We start from the raw sequence: 24,499 nt of genomic DNA, 5'->3' as shown, positions 1-24,499 counted from the left end.
TCAGACTACACGGGTCCAGGGTTCAACCCAGCATGGCAAAAACACAGTTTTCTTGAAGCAAGGAAAAGTACAAAAGAAAGGTCACAGATAAACTAAAAAATAAAAACCCTGCTGTTTCATTACAACCGTCTAGCAAACGAAGCTAATCAACGCAACATATATAAGTGTATGCATAACACACACTGTCACACAGATGTATTTACTGTAGTGAATAAAAACATACATGAACATCTGTTCTGTCTGCAATCCATTTTGCTAGCTGTTCAGCTGCAAATCCAATTCGTTGAAGGTCAAAAGTATCAGCCCTCTTGGGTCTGCCTTTCGAAGGAAAATGCATGAATGTGGGAGCCGAGTTCATGTTGAGCTGTAAAGCAAGTGATAAAATGCCAATTATAACAACACCCCAATATTCTATATTATTTATCCAACATTTTATGTTTTTATCTGAATTACTAAAGAAACCAGTTTATTAGGAACATCTGCAAGGCTCTCTGGAGCTTAATTTCTACTTTTCTTTATCTTGATGCACTATTAAGTGAAGCAGAATGGCTGAATTTGCTTAAGCTGCCTGAACTGTCACATTTAACGTACTATTCATATCCCTAGCTTGGTATTTTGACTAGTTTTTCATTCTTTGTCTCTCTAGACATTTATGATCAAAATGGTGCAAAATGCCTGGAAGAGCAAACAATACTGTGACCTGTCAGCACGTGGATCACTCCGCTTCTCCAGCAGTTCCTGCAACAGTGCAAAAGTATGGGGGCGGGGGCACATTAAGGAACTGCTTTCAAGGTCATTACAAGTACATCGAATTTCTTATAAAAATTCAAAGATTATTCTTTTTTAGTTGATGGCTAATAAACAACAGAATCAAGTCCTTTTGTTATAAACAACTCAAATATATCAGAGATAAGAAAAATGCCTAGTACAGTCTCTGTTCAACTTCTTTTTTTTTTTTTTTTTTTTTTTTGAGACAGGGTTTCTCTGTGTAGCTTTGCACCTTTCCTGGAATTCACTCTGTAGCCCAAGCAGGCCTCGAACTCATAGAGATCCTCCTGCCTCTGCCTCCTGAGTGCTGGGATTAAAGGTGTGCGCCACCACCGCCTGGCTTTAACTTCTTAATAATTTGTCTTAAAATAACTAAATCATGGAAAACTTTTCTAAAAGAAAACTTTTCTAAAGAAAATGTCTCCTCATAAAATATACAAAAGAGAACACTGCTATAGTCTTGTGTTTATTAAAAATATGTTCAAACATGACAGAAAAGATAACTATAATATCAATGTATTGAATTTCTGCTATCTAGAGGTTATATTAAAAAGGCCTTAAGGTAAAAGGCAAAGAGATTCGTTCAATGAGAACGGAAATCAAAATCAAGGGACTTGTCAGATGGCAGAGAGCAACAGGGGAAGGAAGACATCACCGAAAGCTTAGCTGCCAAGCATAACAATGTTTACAGTCCAGGCAAACCAGCTCCTGGCCCTAAGCCTTACCAGCTTAGCAAAGAAAATCTGAACTCTCAAAAGCAATATAGCTGTACCAAATATTTCTCATCTGTACTACTGCGAATGCCATCAAGCACTCATTATTCACCTCTACATTACCGTAATGCTCCAGGTAGACAGGGTATGCTTGGCTTCTACTTGCCCTGCTTTCTATTTATTCCCTAAAAACGCACACGCACACACACACACACACACACACACACACACACACACACACACCACACACACACACCACACACACACACACACACACACACACACACACACACACCCTCATGTTAAATTTCAATTGTCACTGGAGAAGTGGGACCTTCGTGAGGTAATGAGCCCAGGATGGAGAGCTCTACCCTCATGGGGAGGATGGCCACCTGCAGAAAAGGCTGAGTTTCCCTTTTCCTTCCTCCCTGCTCTCCTCCCACAGCTACAGAGGGAGCTCTCCATATGCTGACACTGTTATATTCGTCTCTGTACACTGGGTTCACTTTAAACACCCCAGTGTGAGTTATTCTTACACTGTACATTCTAACACAGCATTTAGGTAACTGAATTTTTCTAAAAGAAACTCGGTGATTACGTTTTTGCTCTGTTTCTTTTCTTAGTATTCATTTGTTTAGCTTAACTTTCTATTCTTCTGCACAATTTAGATTAAAAAATAATGTAGTGTGAGGAGGATGACAAATGTATACCAATACTATTATTTATACTAATACAATAGCAATTATTTAATAAACACATATCTCAGGAATACAACTAAGCATTCTTACACATTAATATTTTATTCTAGTGATCCCAAATGTTATTTTTTCCTGTCTACATACAGAGACAGAGCACAGTAAGATGCTGAAATCTTCGAGTTACTCAACTATGAAGAGGTAAAGCTATAACGTGACCTCAGATCTTCTGACCCCATGCCTCATCATTGCCACCATAGCACAATTTTCTCAGAACTCTTCTCTTTTGAAAACAACTCCACAGTAACTGTTTAATAAAGAATCTTAAGAGAAGCTTTGAACAAGTCCATTATAAAACTAAATTATAAAACCAGTTCTTAGAATATGGTAAAAACCCAACAAATTCTAACATACCACAACATATACCACACAACACACATACCATTAATACACTGTGTATATCTCATATAGGTATATATGGATATACACTGCATGTCTCATGGGTATACATGTGTCATACAAGAATCCTCTCTGAATTGACATAATACTTCCTGGAGAACAGAAGGCTTGTGAGACCTGAGCAGTAAACAACCTTAAAAGCCTGCAGAGCGCTCCAGAAGCAGAGAAGCAGAAAGCACTGCTGGCAGGAAGGCTCTGAAGCTGTCTGCAGGAGACTGTCCAGCCTGGCGAACTGCCTACAAGTCATGCAAAGAGCTGCAGGTTTGCAGCAAAGAGCTCCAGGTTTGCAGCTTTCATGTGTCATCACTGATCCGGATGCTCCTGCAAGGCACCCGGGTGTCTGCAAGGAAACCCTTAAACATACTCCTAAGTAACCCCAATAAACACCTGGCTCCCAAGTTTTATGTACAATCATTATCTTGGTCTGTTATCAGTTCCCTAACTGGGGGGTAGATGTGCATTTTCATTTCCCCCCGCAAAAGTCTCACACATAGGATGGTGCAAACCGTGTTTGTGTACGAGGTCACTATCTTATTCCACATCTCAACAGATTATCACTCTAGACAGGTGGTCATCGTGGAGACAATGATTTTGTTTCTCACTGGTTCATTGAGAGGCATCACTGCGAGCATGTATGAAGTACTCAGCGTGCAGTGCTGGTAAAAGAAGCATGGGGACACAACTGGGACAGTGCCACCAGTGGTGACTAGCATCCCCATGCCCAGACACAAGGTTCTGTCCACTGAGAAGATTTCCATTTGAGTACTTTACAAGTCCATATGTGCTGTTGTAACAGAACAGGTGGCTTAAAGAAAGTTTATTTCCTGAAATTTCTGGGGTTTAAAGTGCACAACTGAGGTGAATGGTGAGGTTGGGTTTCTGAGGAAGGTTCTCTTCCTAGCTAACAAAAGACTGACTTATTCTTGGGTTTCTCAGGGCCTGACTCTGAGCACATGCCCTCCTGGTATTCCTTCCTCTTAAGAAGGTTATCAGTCCTACTGGATTGGTGATTCATCCTCAGGAGTTCTTTAATGTTCTCTCTTACAAATATGGTCACAGGTGGTTTATAGCTTCAACACTGGTCGAGATCTAGGCCATAACAGACAGAAAACACTTCTGATAAATATGGAATATTTTACACATAAAATTCTATTTGCTGAAGTAGAAAATACATAACCGGGAAAGAGCTAAGTGGCAAAGCGCATGCTACAGAAGTATGAGGACCTCAGCTCAGATCACTTGCACCTGGATACAGGACCACATATCTGTAGCCCCAGCACTGAGGCTGGGATAGAGACAGGTCAATGCCATGAGCCAGCTGGCCAGCTAACCAAGCTGAATTTTCAATACTCAGGGTCAGTGAAAAACCCTATCTCAAAAACAAACAGGATCAGGAAGATGTCTCACTGCATAAACCAGGCAAACTGAGTTCGACCCCCCTCCGCTCAAAAAAGTGTAACAGTGAAAACGGAAAACCAGTTTCACAAAGTTGTCCTCTGAAATTGACGTGCAATTTATGGTATGTACACCAACACATATATGATGCATACATGTACACAAAATAACAATAAATAAGATGGAGAGCAAAAAGAAAACACTCGAGTCAACTTCTTGCTTTCATATATACATATACATGCATACCCTCATCCACATATGCACACACATGCGTATACACAACATAAACAAAAAATAAGTAGGTTGCACTTATACAATATGAAATGTCATAAGCCTGTGTGAAATACAACCTAACCAATATATATCATAGTAAGTTTAATGCACAAGTATGGACACTGTATGCTAAAAAGCACATGTCCTCTAAAGAGAACTGAAAGTGCTGTGACTATAATATAAGGCAAAGCCTATTAAAGATGGGACTAGCAGTCTCCCAACAGGAACTCTGTTTTAACCACACCACCAGATTTACTGTCACTACTTCATACTCACTCAGTGAGTTCCATTTATCTGGCCATCAAAAACGTATCAAAAATAACAAACTCAGTTATGCATTTCGAAATAACAGACAGAGTTTTTACCTGTTGAAAAACATCAGTCCCTTCATCATAGTCCACCATTCCAAAAAACAGTTTGTTGCAGAAAGCAGATGAGTAACGCCAGGAATTAGCCAGGATTTGATATTCTTCATTAGCCTGCCTGGAACAGATAATGGGCAAAACAAAAACATTTGAGTATGCAGTGAACAGAGCCATCAACAGAATGAGTAATTCTGGGGCAGAGTTAATCAATTACTGTATGGACTGTCATCTCAATAATCCTTGTACAAACTGAAAACTAAACTGTTGCACAACATAACAAGATCAACAAATAGTTTCTAAAGGGAAGAAGTACATCAAACTACAAGTTTACTGTTCATAAACAGTGTAACTACTACTTACTCATGTGCATGCAACCAAATTCCTTTTATTTTTTAAACCAATCTATACACAGCTAATAGACTGAACTCTTTGTAGTATAGGCAATAAATGCTTCTAAATACGGCAACACTAATGAGGGCTGGACAAGTCAAGTAGAGGATGAGAGTGAAGGAATTAGGGTGTTCACTAAATCGTTGTATATAAATCAGATAATCCAGAAACATCATCTATATTTAAGGGACAGGAAACAGAACGATGTTATTTGTATTGTTAGTGCTCATCAAATAGAACTTAAAAATTATAACTACTCTAATGATAAGATGAGCTGAATCTTTACATTTCATAGCAAAAAACTTAAAAGATCAATTTATTGTATGAATAATATAATAGTCAGACATATGGGGCCATCAAATCCTAAGAAACACAGGGAGAACAGTAACAGGCTCTGGCTGAATGTCTGCAAATAGCTGATATGGGACCCGTAGCATTAAAGGGATGACACTGTGATTGTATATAAACAAACTGCATAATTCAAGTATTTTGTTAAGAAACATTTTGCTATAAAAAGTCAAATCTAGGAAATGTAAAATCATTAAGAACTGACTGGCATTCTTGTAATAATGAGATATATAAAATGAAAATGCACCATTATAAAATAAAACAAAGAATAAAATCATATTTTAGATTTTTCAGCATCTGTGTATATAACAGCTTAGGATAAAACATCCTAAAACAAGGATGTGGAATTTCTTTTTCTCATAATGTTTAAGAAGGTCTAGGCATACCATTCTATTAAATATGCATATATGACTCATAATTCAATCCACAAATCCACATGAATTGCAAAACAATGTGCAAATGACAAATGCAAAGTCCCTGACTTCAAGAAGCTTCCATTCTAGGGAGGAAGATCTTATACAAACACAAACCACCAGATCATTTCTAGTTCTCTCAAGAGTTTTTAAAGAGTATGTGTTAAAAAAAATACAACGAATCAAAGGTGAATTGTCTCTGCCTTTAAGTCTGTACTCCACTGTGATTCTACTTTTCTAGAGTAGTTTTCCAATTAGCACTCTGTGATTCCATTACAAAATCCTCCACACAAGATCCTCCACACCACAACCATACCCATACCATGGCTCTAGAAGCATACCACATTTGATATACTTCATGAAAATATCATGGCTACTCTTAAAACATATATTAAATATTTTGTTTAGAATTCCCTCTCTTTCTTCAAGTCAGTACAAAACCTGGCACTTCTTTTGAAAGGCACTTTGAAATGCGTGCTGATGCCACTGACTGCAACAGAAACTCTCGACGAAAGAGCAGAAGGATTTACTGGATGTACATTAGCTGTTCTCCTTGGCAGTAGTGACTGTCCAATAGCTAGAAGCTGTACTTCCATCAAATTTTCCTGTTAGTCATCCGGAGACTGAAGGAAGCAGATGCAGAGATCCACGGCCAAGCCCCAGGTGGAGCTCCAGGAGTCCAATTGGCAAGAGAGAGGGATAATATGAGCAAGAGATATAGAGACCATGATTGGAAAAAGCACAGGGACAAATAGCCAAACTAGTGGAAACACATGAACTATGAACCAATAGCTGAGGAGCCCCCGTGGAACTGGATTAGGCCCTCTGGATAAGTGAGACAGTTGATCAGCTTGAACTATTTAGGAGGCCCCCAGGCAGTGGGACCAAGACCTGTCCTTAGTGCATGAGCTGGCTTTTTGGAACCTAGGGCCTATGCTGAGACATTTTGTTCAGCCTTGGTGTAAGGAGCAGGGGACTGGACCTGCCTCAACTCAATCTACCTGGCTGAGCTGAATCCCCCAGGGGAGACCTTGCCTTAGAGGAGGTGGGAGTGGAGGGTGGATGGGGGGGAAGCTGGGGGATGGGAGGAGGGAAGACAGGGGAATCTGTGGCTGATAAGTAAAATTAAATTAATTATAAAACAAAATAATAATAAAAAAGATTTGCTGTTAGTGATGATGAATAATACACTTCATCCCCAATCAGTATATCATAAATACTTTAAAATGAATTTTCTACATCAGAGATTCTCAGTTCTGGGAATTATTTAGATTTATTTCACTATTTAGGGGCTCTGGGGGGAGAACATTGAACTGTCTATCTATCCCACTATAAATAATATAATTATTCTCATTTAGATTGATTTCACTGAATAACTTGATTCATTTTATTATTATAAAAATAGGTATACAGTGGATTGAGGGAAAGGACAATGTGGTAACAGCAGAGGTGTTACGGCCCAAGCCGTCTTGTTACAAATCAACTCCGAGTTGTACCATCTTCAATAGAGCAAACCACCAACAAGGAACAATAACAGGGCCAAAGCAATGTATACTACTTGGCAAATGAAAACTACTTATGACTCTCACCATTATAATGAATAAATTACTGTGAGACATGTAAATAATGTCAGTTTTATATGCAAATGTAGAATTTAAAACACAAATATATTTATACTCAGCATTTTAAGTAGATGCTGCAGTAACAAAGAGAAATGGCCCACACTGCCTACCTGAAGAGGCCCCCTTAAAGTAACAGACATGCAATGATAACACATAAATAAGAAACAATGTGGCTTCTGCTTGCATACATAAGATGGGGGAAAATAGGCTAGAACCACAGTGACTGGAAATATCCAGGGGAAAAAAAAGGTCTGTCTAAATGACTGAAATTATGAGCCAGACTAAGAAGGAAAGACAGGCAAAAACAAACACAAAGGAGCTACTCTCCAATGTTTCCTTGTGAGGAGAATCTGGGCTTCTTCCTATCAAGCTACAAGGAAAGACTAAGAGAGAAGTGGGATCGTGGCTTCATTCTGTCACAGTGAACAGCTCTGGGGGTTGGAAAGAAGCACACTTTGTAAATCAGCATCTGGGCTGTGTCTGACAGCCATGGCTGAGGGCGAGGGTAAAGGTCTGGAGCCCCTTGGAAATGCTAATGATGGTCCAGTTGGGAAGACACAGGTTACTAAAATATTACATAATCTTGGGACCTAGTTTGTACATACTCTTCTTTTGAAATCAAGATGGCCAGAACAGCCAGCTAAAAGTTCTGTACATCCTTGGATGGCTAGTTTTGATTGTAGACTTCATACACAGCAGAGTCACCGGGGAGAGAATCTGAAGGAGTGATGGCCTGGACACATGCCTGTGATGGGTTTTGAGCGAATGAAGACGGGAAGTCTCACTTTGTTGTCTGGCCATTTTAGTACAGCGATAGGAGAAAATATTAAGACAAACCCTCAGAAATACTTCTAATTTTAGTAAGACAGTCCATGAAAGCCAAAGCAAATTACAATTTCTGAACTCAAATACAAAACTTTGAGCAAAGGTAATAGTGGCAAAGTAAATGAGCTTTCTTCTGTTTGGGTGTACTGCGTAGCAACAGGACCAATGAACAACTTTATCTCTAAAACAAAATGAAAAATAATAAAATATGCTTAATAAATATGTACTACTATTACTATATGTTCAAAATTCAAGCAATTTATCAGGAATAAATATGTGCAATAATGTGAAACCAATTATCCTCTATTTCTACTAATATTCTAACTTCTTAACAGGGAATTAAATCCAATAACAACAAAAAAGAAAAAAGAAATCTAGTGGAACCTAGTACATTTATCACTTTATACTAAAAGCACACACAATTATTAGTGTTTTATTAGTACACTCAGATATCACTGATATTCAAAATTCAAAGTGAAAACCACAAACACCAAGAGCACACAAATAAGTAACTACACATTTAATAGAATCATTGGGCAGGCTGAGGGAACAATATGAACTGTTCTAATATACTCATATGGAGCCTGAAGAGGGCAGTCAAGCTGCATGAGAAGGCCCTAGCAGTGTTAAGTCATAACTGCAGGGCACTGTTCTGTTAAATCTCTTGTATTAAATCTCCTCCATTTTTTTTTTTTATTCAAGAACAGGAAAAAAAATCACTTAATTCAAATGCTATAACTTTTTACATTATACTCTTCTTTAAAAGGTTATGTAAAACTAAAAAGGATTATTAACTCATCTATAGTGCTGTATATTTTATATTTCCCAAGGTGAATGTAATTTTCATCTTTAAAGCATTTTAAGGAATGTTTTAAGTAGTTTCTCCTCATAACATTATTCAAATTTCTTATCATAGATTCATATTAAGAGTATATGTCATTATAGTTATGCACTTATGATGAATTACATATACATAAACATATATCACATAGTTATTTCAAAGTATGTCTTAGAACCTCAAATAATTTCAATAGAAAGTGATTTGCACCCACTTGAAATAAGCCAACTTGCCTATTAAAAAAAAGCTTCTGTATTACGGATGTGGAGAATTAAAAAAGGAAAAAAAAACCAAAAAACACTAAATGGCATCTTTCAAAGCTTGTAACTGTTTTGCTGGCTGTGCTAAGCTGGTTAGTGTGTTAGGCTTTTTCTTACTAAACCCAATACAACTGTGTTAAGGGAATATTTACTCTCTGGCTCACAGTTTCCAAGGTTTTAGTCCATCACATATTGATTACACATTACTTTGGGTCTGAGGTCAAGAAGAATAAGATAATGGCAGAAGCAGATGAAGATGTCATTCACCTCAAGATGGCCAGCACCAGTGTACAGAAAGAGGAGACAAGACAAGAAATACTTCTATTTTTCTCTAATCAGGTCCACCTGCTATTATAACCCCACCAACTACCTATATAAACTTTGAATGCAGCAACAGATTTATCCATTCACAAAATAAATCACTTTCCCAGAGCCAAGCACTAAACACTGCTAAACACTGCTTTCATGAGACTACAAGGGTCTTGTTTTTTTTTTTTGAGACACATCACACTACGTCAACAACAACTCTTCAGTTCTTGTATATCCACATTGTCTTCCTTTATCAAAATAGTGATTTTTGATTCAAATACAACCATATCTTAAATCAGAAATGTATAGGAATATAAAGTACACATAAATATAAATGGAAAAACAGTTGAGTAACATAGAAATGCTTAAATATGGATGCCGAGATAAGTAACATACAGAGCAAAGAAACAAAATGATATACCACTTGTTCACAGAGCAATCTTTTTACAATCTATCAGCATAATTCAGAGGAAGACTATATTATATATAAAGTGAAAACAGGAATGAAGATAAAAATAACTAAATCAACATATAAATTAATTAGATGTCTGAAAAAGTAAGAAATAGTTCCTTGTCTCAATACTCCAATACCTTCTAAGAAACACAAAATTTATGTTAACGATAGAAAATAATCAGTGAACAAGTTAAAAATGATGCCGATTGTCTTTATGATTAACATACCCACTGTGATTGTAAATCTTATCCACTTCAGTACATGGCAAGATGCTTAAATAGCTAGCAAACATACTTTCAGATGAGTCTGTGATGGTATTTCCATAAACATGCTTAGAGGAAAGATCCAACCACGCTTGGTAGCACTCATCTTTAATCCCAGGACTTTGGAAACAGAAATAGGCGATGCACCAGGCATTCTAGGGCAGACTGGTCTACATAATGCGTTCTAGGACAGCTAAGTCTACATAGTGAGATCCTCAAGAAACAAACCAAAAGGAGGGAAACCCCACCCTGAATCTGAGTTCTGTTATCCCGCAGACTGGGGACCAGAACAGAGTGAAAGGGAAAAAGCACAAAGCCCACTAGCAGACCATCCCTGCCTCTGCATTCGCTGCCACCATGATAAGAGATGCTCTGCTCTGCCATGCTCTTTCTGCCACGCGTCAAAGTACCGTTTTCCTCACTTAAGTTACTTTTCTCGGGTACTTGTCACTTAAACAAACAGGCTAGCTAGCACAGAGAATCAGCACTAGTAGAGTAAAGCCAACTGAGGCATGGTTATTGCTAAGATCTTTTAGCCAAGTTTATGGTGAGAATTGTCAAATACACCTTCAATGATTTCTTGCGTCTGATTATTGATATGAATCTGTCTGGTTTTGCTTTAGGGGAGGCGTTGATACACATACTGAGTTTATTCCTGTTCCCAGGAGAAATGTGAATCACAGAAACTAAACAACTTATCTGTGTCTCACATTTAGGAATAAATGGAACAAACCAGAACTCAATCTCAATCGGTGAGATGTTTATAACTACATCTTTGGCTATGAAGATACAAATATGTTCTCAATTCTCAGAATCACTCTCAGCCCTCATCAGAAATCCAACATTTTCAATGCAAATCCATTAAACCTGTGTTATGTTAAGTTAGCTAAGCCTTTCTAATAATGTGTTTTGTAATGCATGTGTGTATATGTATATGAATATTTATACCAATTTTCCCAATATTATTTATGCACACACAAGTATCAAGAAAATAGCATAAAAGAATGCTTAGAGAGAGGGAGGCTTTTACATGATCCAGTCTGGATTGTAGCCTCAGAGATCAAAGTTTGGTCTGTGTTCAAAACAAAATCAATGTGCAGAAGTACAAGTTACTAAAAACACAAAATTGTAACACTAACACCTACCAAGTGTGGTGAGAGCAGTCACATACTGCAGACAGCATTTGAACTCTCAAGATCTGAACTTGAGGATAGGCCTTACAATTCATGATGTTCAAACCTAGAAATGTCATAGACATTTTACTTCCCCCTTTTTTGCATGACAATATGAGTAATTCCTCCCTGAAGGGTTACTAAAAGGTGAAAGCATAAGGTGTGCCAAATCCCTAGCAAAGTGACAAAGGGTTATATAAACCTCTTTGTGTCCATCAACTACCTGAACAGTTGATTATTCCACTTCTTCAGCAGTTACTTCTGCTCTCGCTCTCCACCAAATCCCGACGTCTCCTTTAACTTCCCACCTGATTAATGACAGGGGTATATCAACATGCTCTTCTGTGCTTCTCCTAAACTTACACACGACACAACATGCACACTAGGAACATGTCAAAGAACCCAATGCAACAGACAAGAGAATATTAGCATGGCATATTACTTTCCAGACAGTCTGTACATCCTATTAACTCATGGATCCCCTTCTAAAATATGGTTTCTGAATATTCCAATTAATAAGTAATAAAAGGTCTTGTCCTTGATCTCTCTACTTTTCTTTCCTGGCATTTAAGGGCTTAGGTAAGTATCAGTTTAAGAAATACGTACTTGTCAAATGTCCAGAATTTCAAGTCTGTTCTGAGATGGAGAGCTACAGTCATGAGTCTGCTCACGGTTATCGTCATGGTACCCAGCTAAATACCTTACATAACAACTGTCAAGGTTGCTAAAGACAAATTATATACTCAGCAGAACTCTGTAGTAATACCAAAAACTCCACAGTGGTTACTACTAAGTTTATGAATGTCACCAATATCAGCTCTCATTCATTTTATTTAATAAAATTCTACTAAGTACACAAGTACATACAAAACCTTGAACTTCAAGCCATAGTTCTCATCCTTCTCATCACCACCATCATCTTTCCATGTCTTTAAAAAAAGTGCTCTCAGATTTCTGTTCAGATTTCAACTTTATTTTCAAAGAATAAAGCTATTAGAAAATTACATATCACTGAAAAATGACAGTCAACAAATAATGCCTTTAATCCCAGCACTTGGAGGCAGAGGCAGGTGGATCTCTGTGTGTTTGAGGCCAGCCTGGTCTACAGAGCCAGTTCCAGGACAGTCAGAACTACACAGGAAAACCCTGATCATATGTTTCATTTGTAACACCAAGAACTGCCATGCTGTCCTGGACATCATCTATCATGTGACCTCATGTGGCACTGGTGGAATAGTGGGATCTGGTTCTGGGACATGGGACACAGTGGAGCTTGCTTTCCTCCTAAGATCCACGGCACAGGTGAAGATGGCCAGCTTTAGAGGATCCAGAGTCTGAGCAGGGACCTGCCATTGCATCAGGAAATGAGTGGGAGAAGCAAGGGGCTTGGGTGGTGAAAACACAAGCCCCGGTCCTGGTGCTCACCCTGCATTCCTCAGTGGCTTGGCTCATCCATCACGTGGGCTCCTCCTTATGCTTCAAGACTCTTTCCTTCTCCATCTGCTCTTCCTTCTCCCATCCTTCTCTCTCTCGACACCTTTCTCTTGCTTTCTCTTTATAATTTCTCAGTATTACTTCAAATTTTGCTTTACATCTTCCGTTCTTCCTTTAATTCATCCCATTTTTTAAAATTCCACTTTCAAAACTTTTTGGTTTAGAGCCAATGAGAGATGGCACCACCAGCGAGGTATCTGCAACCAATGCTGACAACCTGAATTCAGTTCCTAGAACTACAGTGGAAGCAGAGAACCAGTTCCCGTAAGCTGCCCTGTGGTTTAAACTTGTGTGCTGTGGCACGTGTGTTTTTGCCCCCCCCCCCCCCACACACACACACACATTAGAGCTTTGGAGAGACGTGGAACTTAAGTCTTTCTCTATTTCTGGTTCACTTCAATTTGCTGCTATTACTATACTGCTCCCAGTGCTCCCAACCTCCAAGGCTGGGACACCTAACTATGGAATACACTGTGCACTGTGCAGGCACTCCACTGATGCTCTACAATCCTAGCCCACCTAGGAGCAACTACTCTTTGCTCTACACACAGCTCGCCTCTTCAGCAAAAAGTTTAATTCAAAGAATGAACGACAGTTTGATATTAGTAAAAGTAAAAATACAAATAAATAGTTGCGGGAGGGGGGAGGGGGGGGGGTGGCTGCGGCGTGGCGCACGCCTTTAATCCCAGCACTCAGGAGGCAGAGGCAGGCGGATCTCTGTGAGTTCAAGGCCAGCCTGGTCTACAGAGCGAGAGATCTAGGACAGGCACAAAACTACACAGAGAAACCCTGTCTCCAAAAGAAAAAAAAAATAAAATAAAATAAAAGTAGTCAAGATTATGATCCAAGTAAGCATGGGTAGACAGTTTTGAAAACCTATTCTTCATTCCTGAACACATATAGCAAAAACAGATAGAAAACCAATAGTCTGGGTGCAGCGCACTTGATAAGAAAACTAGATATAGTACAAACAAGTGAAAATGGTAATTAGAAAATACATACACACACATATATATATATATTTATCACAGTATCACTTAATTTCTATATATATGAACTGTGCAAAGTAACATTCCTCATAAAGATAATGTTCACATGTTTATAATATACTCCGATTCATATTCACCTACTCTTTGATCCTCTTAACCACCTCCCTTCACTAACCCCTTTTACCTCCCACATTCCTATAGTCCCTAATTTACTTTGATTTCTGTTTATTTCCTTAAATGCCACCTAATCATGGCTAAAATATGGAACATGTCTCCTTGTGAGCCTGGTGTGTTTTACTTAACATGCTGAGTTCTAATTTTCCCCAGGTTCCAACAATTTCCTTGAGTTTATTTTCTCTAACTCTGGAACCACAAACCTGAATGAGCTCCTTCAAGCTGCCTTAGTCATGCTGCTCTATCACAGCAACAGTGAAGTAACAAAGACAATAATTAAGTATCTTCCCTCCAAACCTAGTTATCACTCTCAAATATATATTACAAAGGAGAAAAGAAAACCTACTGGATGATACACAGATAAGAAGAGCATCACCTATGGTCAATCTCTACATTGGACTCCAAACAACCTACCATTATATGCCTCTTGGCAAGAGAATATATGAATGACCTTTGTGTCACTCTTACACTAAATAAATACCTAAATCTAACTGTAAGAAAACTGGGAGTACATGCCACAAGATCTTGGATTCCTTTTAAAAAAGAAAGAAAGAAAGAAAGAGAGAGAGAGAGAGAGAGAGAGAGAGAGAGAGAGAGAGAGAGAGAGAGAAAGAAAGAAAGAAAGAAAGAAAAAGAAAGAAAGAAAGAAAAAGAAAGAAAGAAGTATCTTTACAATGAAACAAAACAAAAATTTAATATGTGAGAATGACATCCAGGAAAGAAACTAAGAGGTATGCAATCAAATACAGAGATCAACACTGACTAGGTCAAAACAGACTAGAAAGAAGGCCTCGCACTGTGTTAGGACAGCTTCAACCTTCAAAGCTTTCTACGGAATTTAGGCATGGCACTGACTGCTCCAGTTCACAGACAACTCTGCTGATGTCTGACTGAGGTTATTTGACCTTTACATGAAAGAGAAAAAAAAAAAAAACTAAGGTGGTAAATGTTACCCATTTGTAAAATCTCCGTAAAGAGTAACACTGGTGTCAAATATTCTACTGTCCCAATTTCTTGTATGTTTGAAATTACAATAGGGGTAGAGATGAAAGATTAAAACAAGACCTTACATGCAGAATTCAGGAAACAGAAAAGAGCTCAGGCAAATGATACAGTACCTCTCCATCATCGAAACGCGTGGCAACCAGTACAGGAGCTGACAAAGAACTCACAGAGAATACCAATAGACTCTATAATCCCAATGGACTGAAATGACAACATGTGCCCTCAACACAAAATTAAATTGCTGAATTACAACAACTCCGGCATCATTTCTACTATTAAATTAGTTAACATTTTGCCTTGAGTCCAAATATTCCTAAAGTATAAACCAATATATGAGGCAGAAAATAAGTGAATGGAAGTGGAGTTTTCTAATCTTTGACAAAGAGAAAGACCTTGTTCTAGGAAGTAAACAAATGAGTGAGACTTAAAAACTAAAGCCCTCAGAGATACACTAAGGAATAAAAAACGAGTAAGGGTTGAAGTCTCCAAATCATTTGTAAGGTAAGCTACTTACAATGGATTCTAGATAACATGCCAGCATAATGTCATTTATACATGCATTTCATATTAGCTGCCAACTTGAGAACCTAACCCTACAAGTGACTTCACTCGAGTCAAGAGAAGTCTGATGAGTTCTGTCCTGCATGGTTTTGGCTCAGTACACTACACATTGGACCATCAGGAGCCACCACCTTAAAGCAAAGCTTCCAGGACCATTTGTTTAGGAAGTGCTGGCTGATGCACCGAGTCCCAAAAGAGACTAAGATCTTAGTGGGCTATGCAAAGGCAAGACACAAGTCACAACGCACAGGGCAAGGACAATGATGAACACATGCACTTAAGAAAAGCATTACGTTCTAATAGCTCTCGAGTCACACATCCTTACCCTGGCAGGTATTAGCTATATGATTTCAGACAAATTAGATAACCTCTCAGCTTTAATGTCACTGATAAAATGGATTTTATCAGATATAACTTTCAGAATGAGAATAACAAGTGTGTATATATATGTGTGTGTGTGTGTGTGTGTGTGTGTGTATGTGTGTATAAAAAATAACACATAAGCATATGTTTGTGTGTTCATATGTGAATATATACACACATATAAAGTCAGTTAACATCTAATCAAAATATATTTATAATTTACTATGATTTAGTTGAAGTTCAATACTACATTAACCTCTAGCATATCATCAGGATTTTATTTATATATAAACTTTGCTTGAGTCTAAATTGAAAGTTTTTATTTCCCTTCATTAAAAAAAAAAATCTACTGATCCATAACAACCTTAAAAGAGGCTACTTTGTTCCTAGAAGAGAGTCAAATTCTGGAGATGAGTAAATTTGTGCAAGAACACATCTAAGCACTTATGGGAATATACTCTACAGTATAATTTAGCAAAGGAAGTTTGGAGTTAACACTTAAAGGAGGTGAGAATTGTATTGAATAGTCATAATTAGCAATTTCATTTGGCTAAGGTCTTTGATGTTAACCAGGAGGGAGGTGAGAATTGAATTTTGGAGTTTGACAATAAACTGACTGAAGGAAGAGCAGGATAAGTGATGAAGGGCTTAAAGGAAGCCAAAAGCTCAGTCACCAGCCTCTCTGCAAGCAACCATACAGGACTTGCAGTTACAAGAAACTTCTCTGCCTTAAAGAGAAAAAAAAGGCAGCAAAGGCTAAAAATAAAAAGCATGTATTTTTGAAAAATACTAGGAACTTTTTGAAGACTGTATAGAATTGTAAAATCTTACAATGGCAGTGTAGAAACCATCCAAAATTATACTGCCATAGAAAGAACCAGAAAACTTCATTCATGGAGGCAGGCATGGGGAGAAGTCACTGCTGAAAGAGTGTCTCCCTTTGGGGTTCTTTATAATACAGGTATAAACAGTCAGACATGAAGACACCCACCTGTAATCCTAACACTACAGACTGCAAACTGAAGGCCAGTCAAGACCACACAGATAGTTTCAGGTTAGCCTTATCTACATACACAGTGAGCTACATACACATACACAACACACACATAAATGGTGGCAAGAACAAACAACAATGGACAAAAGACATGAACAGGTATTTCATCAAAGGTATCTCATAACAAATACAAAAAGATGTTCAAGATTAATATGCATATAAGAAGGCAATCATCATCACCAGCCATCAGGAAAATGCTCAGTTGTTTCATTAGAACAAGCTGAATATGCTTTATCTACAATGCTTGTTATATTAAGTGCTTTGGGTTTAGGATTATTTCAAATTTTTAAAAAATATACACATAGATATTGTAAAAACTTGGAAAGGGGAATCAAATCTACATATGAGATTCATTTATTTCATAATATTTTGCATACATCTGACACACATATCCTTCAGGTAATTTTGCAAAATAGCGTGCCTGCCTTTTGATTGTGGCCTAGCACAAACACACTGATAAGCTGCAGAACATCTGCACTATGAAATTATTACTCAGTAATAAAAAGAACAAGCTGTTGATAAATGTAACAACTTGGGTGGCGTTTGAAGGAATTATGCTAACTAAAAAAGAAGGGCTACAAAAGATTTTACAATGATTAAATTTCCTAACATTCTTGAAATAATAAAATTATACAAATGGGAAATCAATCAGCTAGCTGCCAAATTCAAGGCACAGAATGGAATATGAAGTAGATAAGGCTGCAAAAATATGATGATCTAACTTCTCTGTATCTATTTGCTTAGAATGTGGTATTGTGCCTTTGCAAGATGTAACTAGTAGAAGGTGCTGAAGAAACCATCTATGGAAAAGTATGGTTTGATTATAGATGTCTTCCAGACTCGTATGCAGCTGCTGGCACTACTGAGGAGTTACTAGATCATGAAAGCTCATAACTTCACATGTGTTTGTGTGTGCGTATCTACACACACACACACACACACACACACACACACACACACACACACACACACATACACACACACACACACCCCTAGTGGTTTGATCCACTGATAAATCCAGAGTAGAAAGGGCTATTTAGAGGTGGTCTCTCACGCGAAAAAGGCGGCTGCAGGGGTCTGCCTTTGAGAGCACTGTATCAGCCCTGGATCCTTGATCTACATTGGGCCTCCTCCATCAATGACTGCAGGCACCAAAACAAAACCAGGGGAAAATAAACTGCAATCTCTGAAAACTTGATCAACATGAATCCTTCCCCGCTTCTTGTCAACTTTGCTCAGCTAGTCTGCCACCGACATGGAAAGTAGCACCAAGAGTCTCTGTGTTACTTCTAGCAACTCCTTACACATGACTCCTTCATTATCTCAGTATGTGTTGCATGCGCCTGCACTAGATCTGTTCTTCCCAAAATGTCTTTCTGACGAACATGTCATTCCTTTCAAACTGTTTACCTCTGTCATCTACTAAGAAGTTTTTGATGATTAGACGGACCAAAAGTAAATGGACTTCCCTAGAAGCTGAGAGTCTCCTTTATAAACATTTTAAAGGAAGTACGTCAGGTAACTACTTCATAGACCACAGATATTACCTACTGACCTCTAAACAAAAGGTTAAGATATGATGATGAGAAGTCAGCTTTAACAAATACTTGTGACACTGGTCCATATCCTGATTTACAGTTTAGGTTTTCAATTCAGTTACAGTTTACACAGAAAGCTGGCTGAGTTTCCTTATACATGTATATCTTGGAATAAGCATATAAGCTGGGGAAGTGCTTTTTGCAAGTGTTTTGGTACGTAAATTACCTGCAAACAGAGCATTGCCGCTGAGGCTGGAGAGCAGTGAACATAACAATCATAGAGTAGTTTCGAGGCGGAGCCTTAACGAACTTCCGGAACTTGTCGCCATTCATTCGGAAGATGGAGCGCCGGGAACTCCATTCCATCAGCTGTTCTACTTTTTCAGCCAAAAGGTTCTGTAATTACATAGAACGAAAAGTTATAGGATGTTCCTCCTCTGGAGCCCCTCCCATTCTTGGGTGTGCTCCTCACTTTCCCTTAATAAGTCTACATTTGTCGTGCTATGTAAATAATGCATGAGAAGCTAAAATTTTATATAAATAGAATTATATCAAGGCTATATTATTACCCAAAATTAATCTTTATTAATGGCTTTTATTTGAACAAATAAATTCCTTATTGACCTGACTAGCACAAAATATTTTATTTTTGCAAATGACATTAATGTCTATAAAATGGTATTAAAGAAAATCAAATTTCTGATCTCAGGAAAAAAAAACAGAATATATTTCCCTAATCTTCGCTCTAAATACAGCTAAAATTTCTCTTCATTCTATAAAAACAGCCAGGCAGCCTATGAGAAGTGGAAGGCACACAGACAGGCTAGAGACTTGAAGATCTGAAGAACGACAAGGCAACAAGTTCCCTGCAGGTTGGTGATGTCCTAGGCTGGCTGCGCATGAGCCTGCAAACACAGACCGGGAATGCTGCAGACCAAACAGACATGAGGAAACTTGTTCTACTGCTCAGAGGGCAGGGAGGGGCAACCCAGTAAGGTCAAATTAGTGCAAGTGCACACACAGCCTGCAGACATGCACATTCATTCTCATTCTCCCCCCCTCTCTCTCTCTGTGTGTGTGTGTGTGTGTGTGTGTGTGTGTGTGTGTGTGTGTGTGTGTTTACCATGCCCTCTAGCAAACTGTGGAGTGGGAGCCTCTCCCTTGACTCAATTTCTCTTTAAGCTTTTAATATACATCGGCAGAGAAATCTTTCAAGTACAAAACTGCATGAAAAGAGCATTGTGTAATTTTATTTATAAAGGTCAAAACCAGGAGAAATGAAGTAAGGAAGGTGATGGATGTGGGGCAGGCAGAGGGAGAATGGAAAAGCAGAGATGGAAAGATAACACAGACTAGCTAGAGGTCTACTGCCACTCTCTTCCAGAGAGAACACCAAAGCTTGTAAGCAGAAGCCTCATCCTCAGACCATTCACTGTTCCTGAAAAAGCCTCAACAGAAAAACCTCCATAGGGATGTACCTCTAAAAGTAAAAAACTGTCTGTCCTTGCCCTTGCCAACCACACAGGTGTCAGTGGTCCTGGCAGACTTGAAGTACTGTATCTAAGCCAGCATACTAGTTAGGGAGACAGGCACTCTCTCCCCTCCTTGTCAAGTAGAACTCTCAGTGGTTCCCTATGAACTCTGAGGAGGTGGACATAAACAGAAGCAGGAAGACAGGCATCTTCCCTGGCTTTTAGGAAAAAACAAGCAAACAAGCAAAACCTCAGTGAAGTATTCTGTGCCTACCAGAGCAAAGGGAAATGATAAATCAAAAGAAACGGACGGGACGGACGGAGGGAGCACAGCCTGGCTGACGAGTCAGCAGAAAGGAGACAGTTGGCACAGAAGGACTGGATGAAAAATCACTATGGCTCAAAATTGGGTTAATTATTTGTTTGTTCAATGAGGTGATTTGGCTAGAACAAAAACCCAAGAACTGACATTAACTCTAACTTGAAAACAATCTGTTTAGATGCAGATAAATTGAAATGTGAATTCCTCCTAAAAGTCTGAGTACATTTTTTTTAAGAAGGCTAATAATCTTATTAAAATGAAAAAAAAAACAAAAGTTAAATGGGAAGAAAATGTTCTGCCCCATCAACAGCCCCAAACAGTTAAGGACTACACAGGCAGGGTAGTTCTTTGTTTTGTTTTGGTTTTGGTTTTGGTTTTTCGAGACAGGGTTTCTCTGTGTAGCTTTGCGCCTTTCCTGGAACTCACTTGGTAGCCCAGGCTGGCCTCGAACTCACAGAGTTCCGCCTGCCTCTCCCTCCCCAGTGCTGGGATTAAAAGCATGCGCCACCACCGCCCGGCTCAGGGTAGTTCTTAGTGTTAATTCGGAGGAGACGGATAGGAATGCACATTCAGCTCAATGTTTGCCTTACAGCAAACTGCTAGATGCTCATAGGATTAATGTAAAAGTCAACTTTCACTCTAGTGCTCAATGAAATCAATGGGACCCAACGGTTCTTTTACGTTTCTGCAGTTTAACTAAGAGGTACAATATAAATGTAAAATGTGGCTTAAATATTTAAGAATTGTGAACTTTAAGCATCAAGAGTCTCCAAACCAGAAACTAAGCAGAGCAAAGTCGCTGATAGAGCAGAGCAAACTGGCCTTAGAAATTACTACCTTTCTGATTCCTAGGGGAGTTTCTAATGAGATGTGCTTTTCTCATTAAACACAAATATTCACAGCACACTTGGAATTTCTTCAAATTACAGGTGTAGAATAGTTTAGTCACATAATTATACCATTATCTATCAGTTAAAACAACTGTTAAAACACAAGTTAAGTGTCTCAATCCACTTACAAAGTATCATAATTTCCGAGACAAGAAGAAATTCCCAGAGATAGTTCTCTGGATGAGACCTTAATGATGTCATTTGCATCCCAATAGGAACCAAGTGACCCAAGTGAATGATGTACAATCAGAGGGATTATTTGACAGCTCAAGAATCCAAGCTCAGAAAGCTGCAGTCTTTTGTGTGTCTGTTTGTGGGTGTGTGCTGCAAACTGCAGGAAACGTAATGGAATCCAGCTACTATACTACTTCGACAAGTCAAGGACTTCTCCAAAGGTCAAGCTGTGGCCTAAGTAGCTTTGGTGAACTCAGGGCGGCGGTGGCACACACCTTTAATCCCAGCACTCGGGAGGCAGAGGCAGGCAGATCTCTGTGAGTTCGAGGCCAACCTGGTCTACAAAGTGAGTTCTAGGAAAGGTGCAAAGCTACACTGAGAAACCCTGTCTTGAAAAACAAAACAAAACAAAGTCTTGGTGATATTTTAGCTTTTGCATATTTATATTAGCTGGTTCCTAAAATGATTTTCGGTGTGCTTCTAAAGAACTACTAATAGTGTATTTATCTAAAATGCCCATCAAGCATCCAAGGCCATAGGAAACAACACCTGTCTCCTAGGTCAGGGGATACCTTTATTTCTTGTGCAATTTAGGGTGAGACCCTCCTTTCTTCACCACTTCTAGGAATGTAGACTGAGCACACAGATCCCCTTTTTGATATACTAACCATCATTAGCACTCAGTTGACCTTCTCTTTTACCACTCCCATTTTGGATTGTAAAAGAAAGCCTGGTGGTCACTGCTTAAGGAAAATTCTTACCTACCTTTATAACCCCATAGAATTCAAGCCTGGTGACCTTGCTCCACCAGGGGATTGCTATTGCTTGGGTTTATAACTGTATTCCTGGGAGACTTAAGAGGCACATGTAGAACTTAGAGACAGAAAACAGAGAGGGATAAGGAGGATTTTGACCAGAGAGAACGTGTGGACAAGATGGAAGATGAGGAAGAGTCAGATGGGGAAATACTAGCTGGGTAAGAAAAAGATGAAAAGGACCTAGGTGAGGCAGAATTAAGATAGAACTTAGAGGGAGCAGTAGATAACTATAGAGAGAAATCAGGCAAGAAAGGAACTAGGCATGAGAACAGAACTGAAGCCATGTAAATAGGATGTTATCCCAGAGGAATTAAAGCAAGTAGACTACAGAACTCGGTGTGCTGAGATTCTATTTCCCAAAAATAGTCCTCGCTGTTCATAGTTTCTCTCCTGAGCCCCTGGAAAGTATTAATATTAAGGCTGGTCCTCTAATATTATACAAGATATGTGGGGCACACACGTTTATGTCAACATGTGCAGGGGTGGGTGTGACTGTGTGTGCCTACAGTGTATGTGGAGACTGGAGCGGATGGAGTACTCTATTTTTTGAGGCAGGTTCTCTCACTGAGTCTGGAGCTCATAAGTCAGCTAGGTTGGCTGGAGCTCCATACACTTTCCCGTTTCACAATCACCAATACCTGGGACACAGGTGTGAGGGTCCACACTCAGACTTTCCTAGGTGCTGGAGAGTGGAACTCAACTCCTTATGCTCCCACAACAGCTGCTTTACTAACTGAAGCAGCTTCCCTGCTGTGGAAACACCAAGCTTTTAAAGGAATTGCTAGCAATCTTCCCAACATTTACCCAGGAGAGGAAAAAAAAAAGTTTCTGTTTTTATGGAGAAGTAATTCTACCCTCTGGCCAGGAGGGAGCTGCTACACCCCAATCTTCACAGCACTTTATAGAACAACGTCCTTGTAGAGACAGCCCACCAGCAAACCTGTTCACAAGTGTGCTCAGGTATGGAGGTACATGAAACAAGAGTGGTCCATGGAGAAAGGCCTCCTAACAATGCTGAGATGTTTACTCTTTAAAATAGGCAATTTACAGAAATAACCAAAAATTTTAAAACCTCAAATGTGACAGAGAGGTTTGCTTGCCATTTAGAAGTTAAAGTTCCAGTTCTGCTATGTATGCTTAAAGGGAGTATGTATGCTTAAAGGGAGTATGTATGCTTAAAGGGAAGGTAAAAACATGAGTGGAAAGGGGGCGCATCTGACCCCCCCACACACATTCTCAAAACTGGGTTCCAAGGCAGCACTGTATGTGGCTTCTCATATAGCCTCACACAGTCTTGGCATCGCTGGCAGGCTTTGAGGTTGTTTTAAGGTTTCAAGATTTCAAAGGCAAGATCCATCAACTATGCACCACAAAAATATTCACCTATCTTGATAAGTATTCCACTCCGACCTGTGTGCTGAAAGAAACGAGGATGGAATCTAGGTTTCCCTTATGGAATAGCACCCTCATTATCTGACCTAATCACCAATGAAAAATCCTCAGCAACAGAATAATTTCTACTCAATGGCAAGAGACAAAATAAGTTATAATTGCTTTTAAAAAACAAACAAAACACACAATAGTGGTCGAGTGTTTTCCTAGAATGTTCAAAGTTTATGACTTAACCAATCCCTTTCAACAGTACACTTTTACAAATGTCACTGCTAGGAAATTAAAATAATCCTCCGAATCCTACAAATGAAATGGCTTTTTCTTATTATTGACATTCTACAAGTAAGAAAACACTATGGTGCAAGACCTAGGGCAAGCTCCAGGGCACATGCCTTTAATCCCAGCACTCGGGAGGCAAAGGCAGGCAGATCTCTGTGAGTTCAAGGCCAGCCTGGGCTACAGAGCGAGATCCAGGACAGGCACCAAAGCTACATAGAGAAACCCTATCTCAATAAACCAAAAAAGAGCTAGGGCAAAAGGAGAAAAAGAAAGGACATAAAACTTTTACCTATCCATGCTTTGAAAGAAAGTGGAACTGCAATCATATAGTTTTCTCATTACAAAATATGGTATTTTTTAAAGAAACATTCATCAGTCTGTGTAATCTGGCAGATGAATTATTGATGCTTTG

General features: G+C 38.9%; 1 protein-coding gene across 2 annotated transcripts in view; it reads right to left on the bottom strand.

Annotated features, from left to right (window-relative positions):
* The window catches only part of Tusc3 (tumor suppressor candidate 3), a 168,454-nt gene that overhangs the window by 90,572 nt on the left and 53,383 nt on the right, over positions 1-24,499 (bottom strand). For both annotated transcript variants that reach the window (XM_036166563.1, XM_036166562.1), the window contains exons 2-4: positions 18,967-19,136; positions 4,669-4,786; positions 224-364 (exon numbers count right to left, since the gene is read on the bottom strand). In XM_036166563.1, coding sequence (XP_036022456.1) covers positions 224-364; positions 4,669-4,786; positions 18,967-19,136 — 429 coding nt within the window. The remainder of the gene's footprint in view (positions 1-223; positions 365-4,668; positions 4,787-18,966; positions 19,137-24,499) is intronic.

The sequence above is a fragment of the Onychomys torridus genome, chromosome 17 (genome assembly GCF_903995425.1).
Source record: "Onychomys torridus chromosome 17, mOncTor1.1, whole genome shotgun sequence".
NCBI classification, from domain to species: domain Eukaryota; kingdom Metazoa; phylum Chordata; class Mammalia; order Rodentia; family Cricetidae; genus Onychomys; species Onychomys torridus.
The sequence above is the reverse complement of the archived record's forward strand: the minus strand, read 5'-3'. Positions and strand labels throughout refer to the sequence as shown.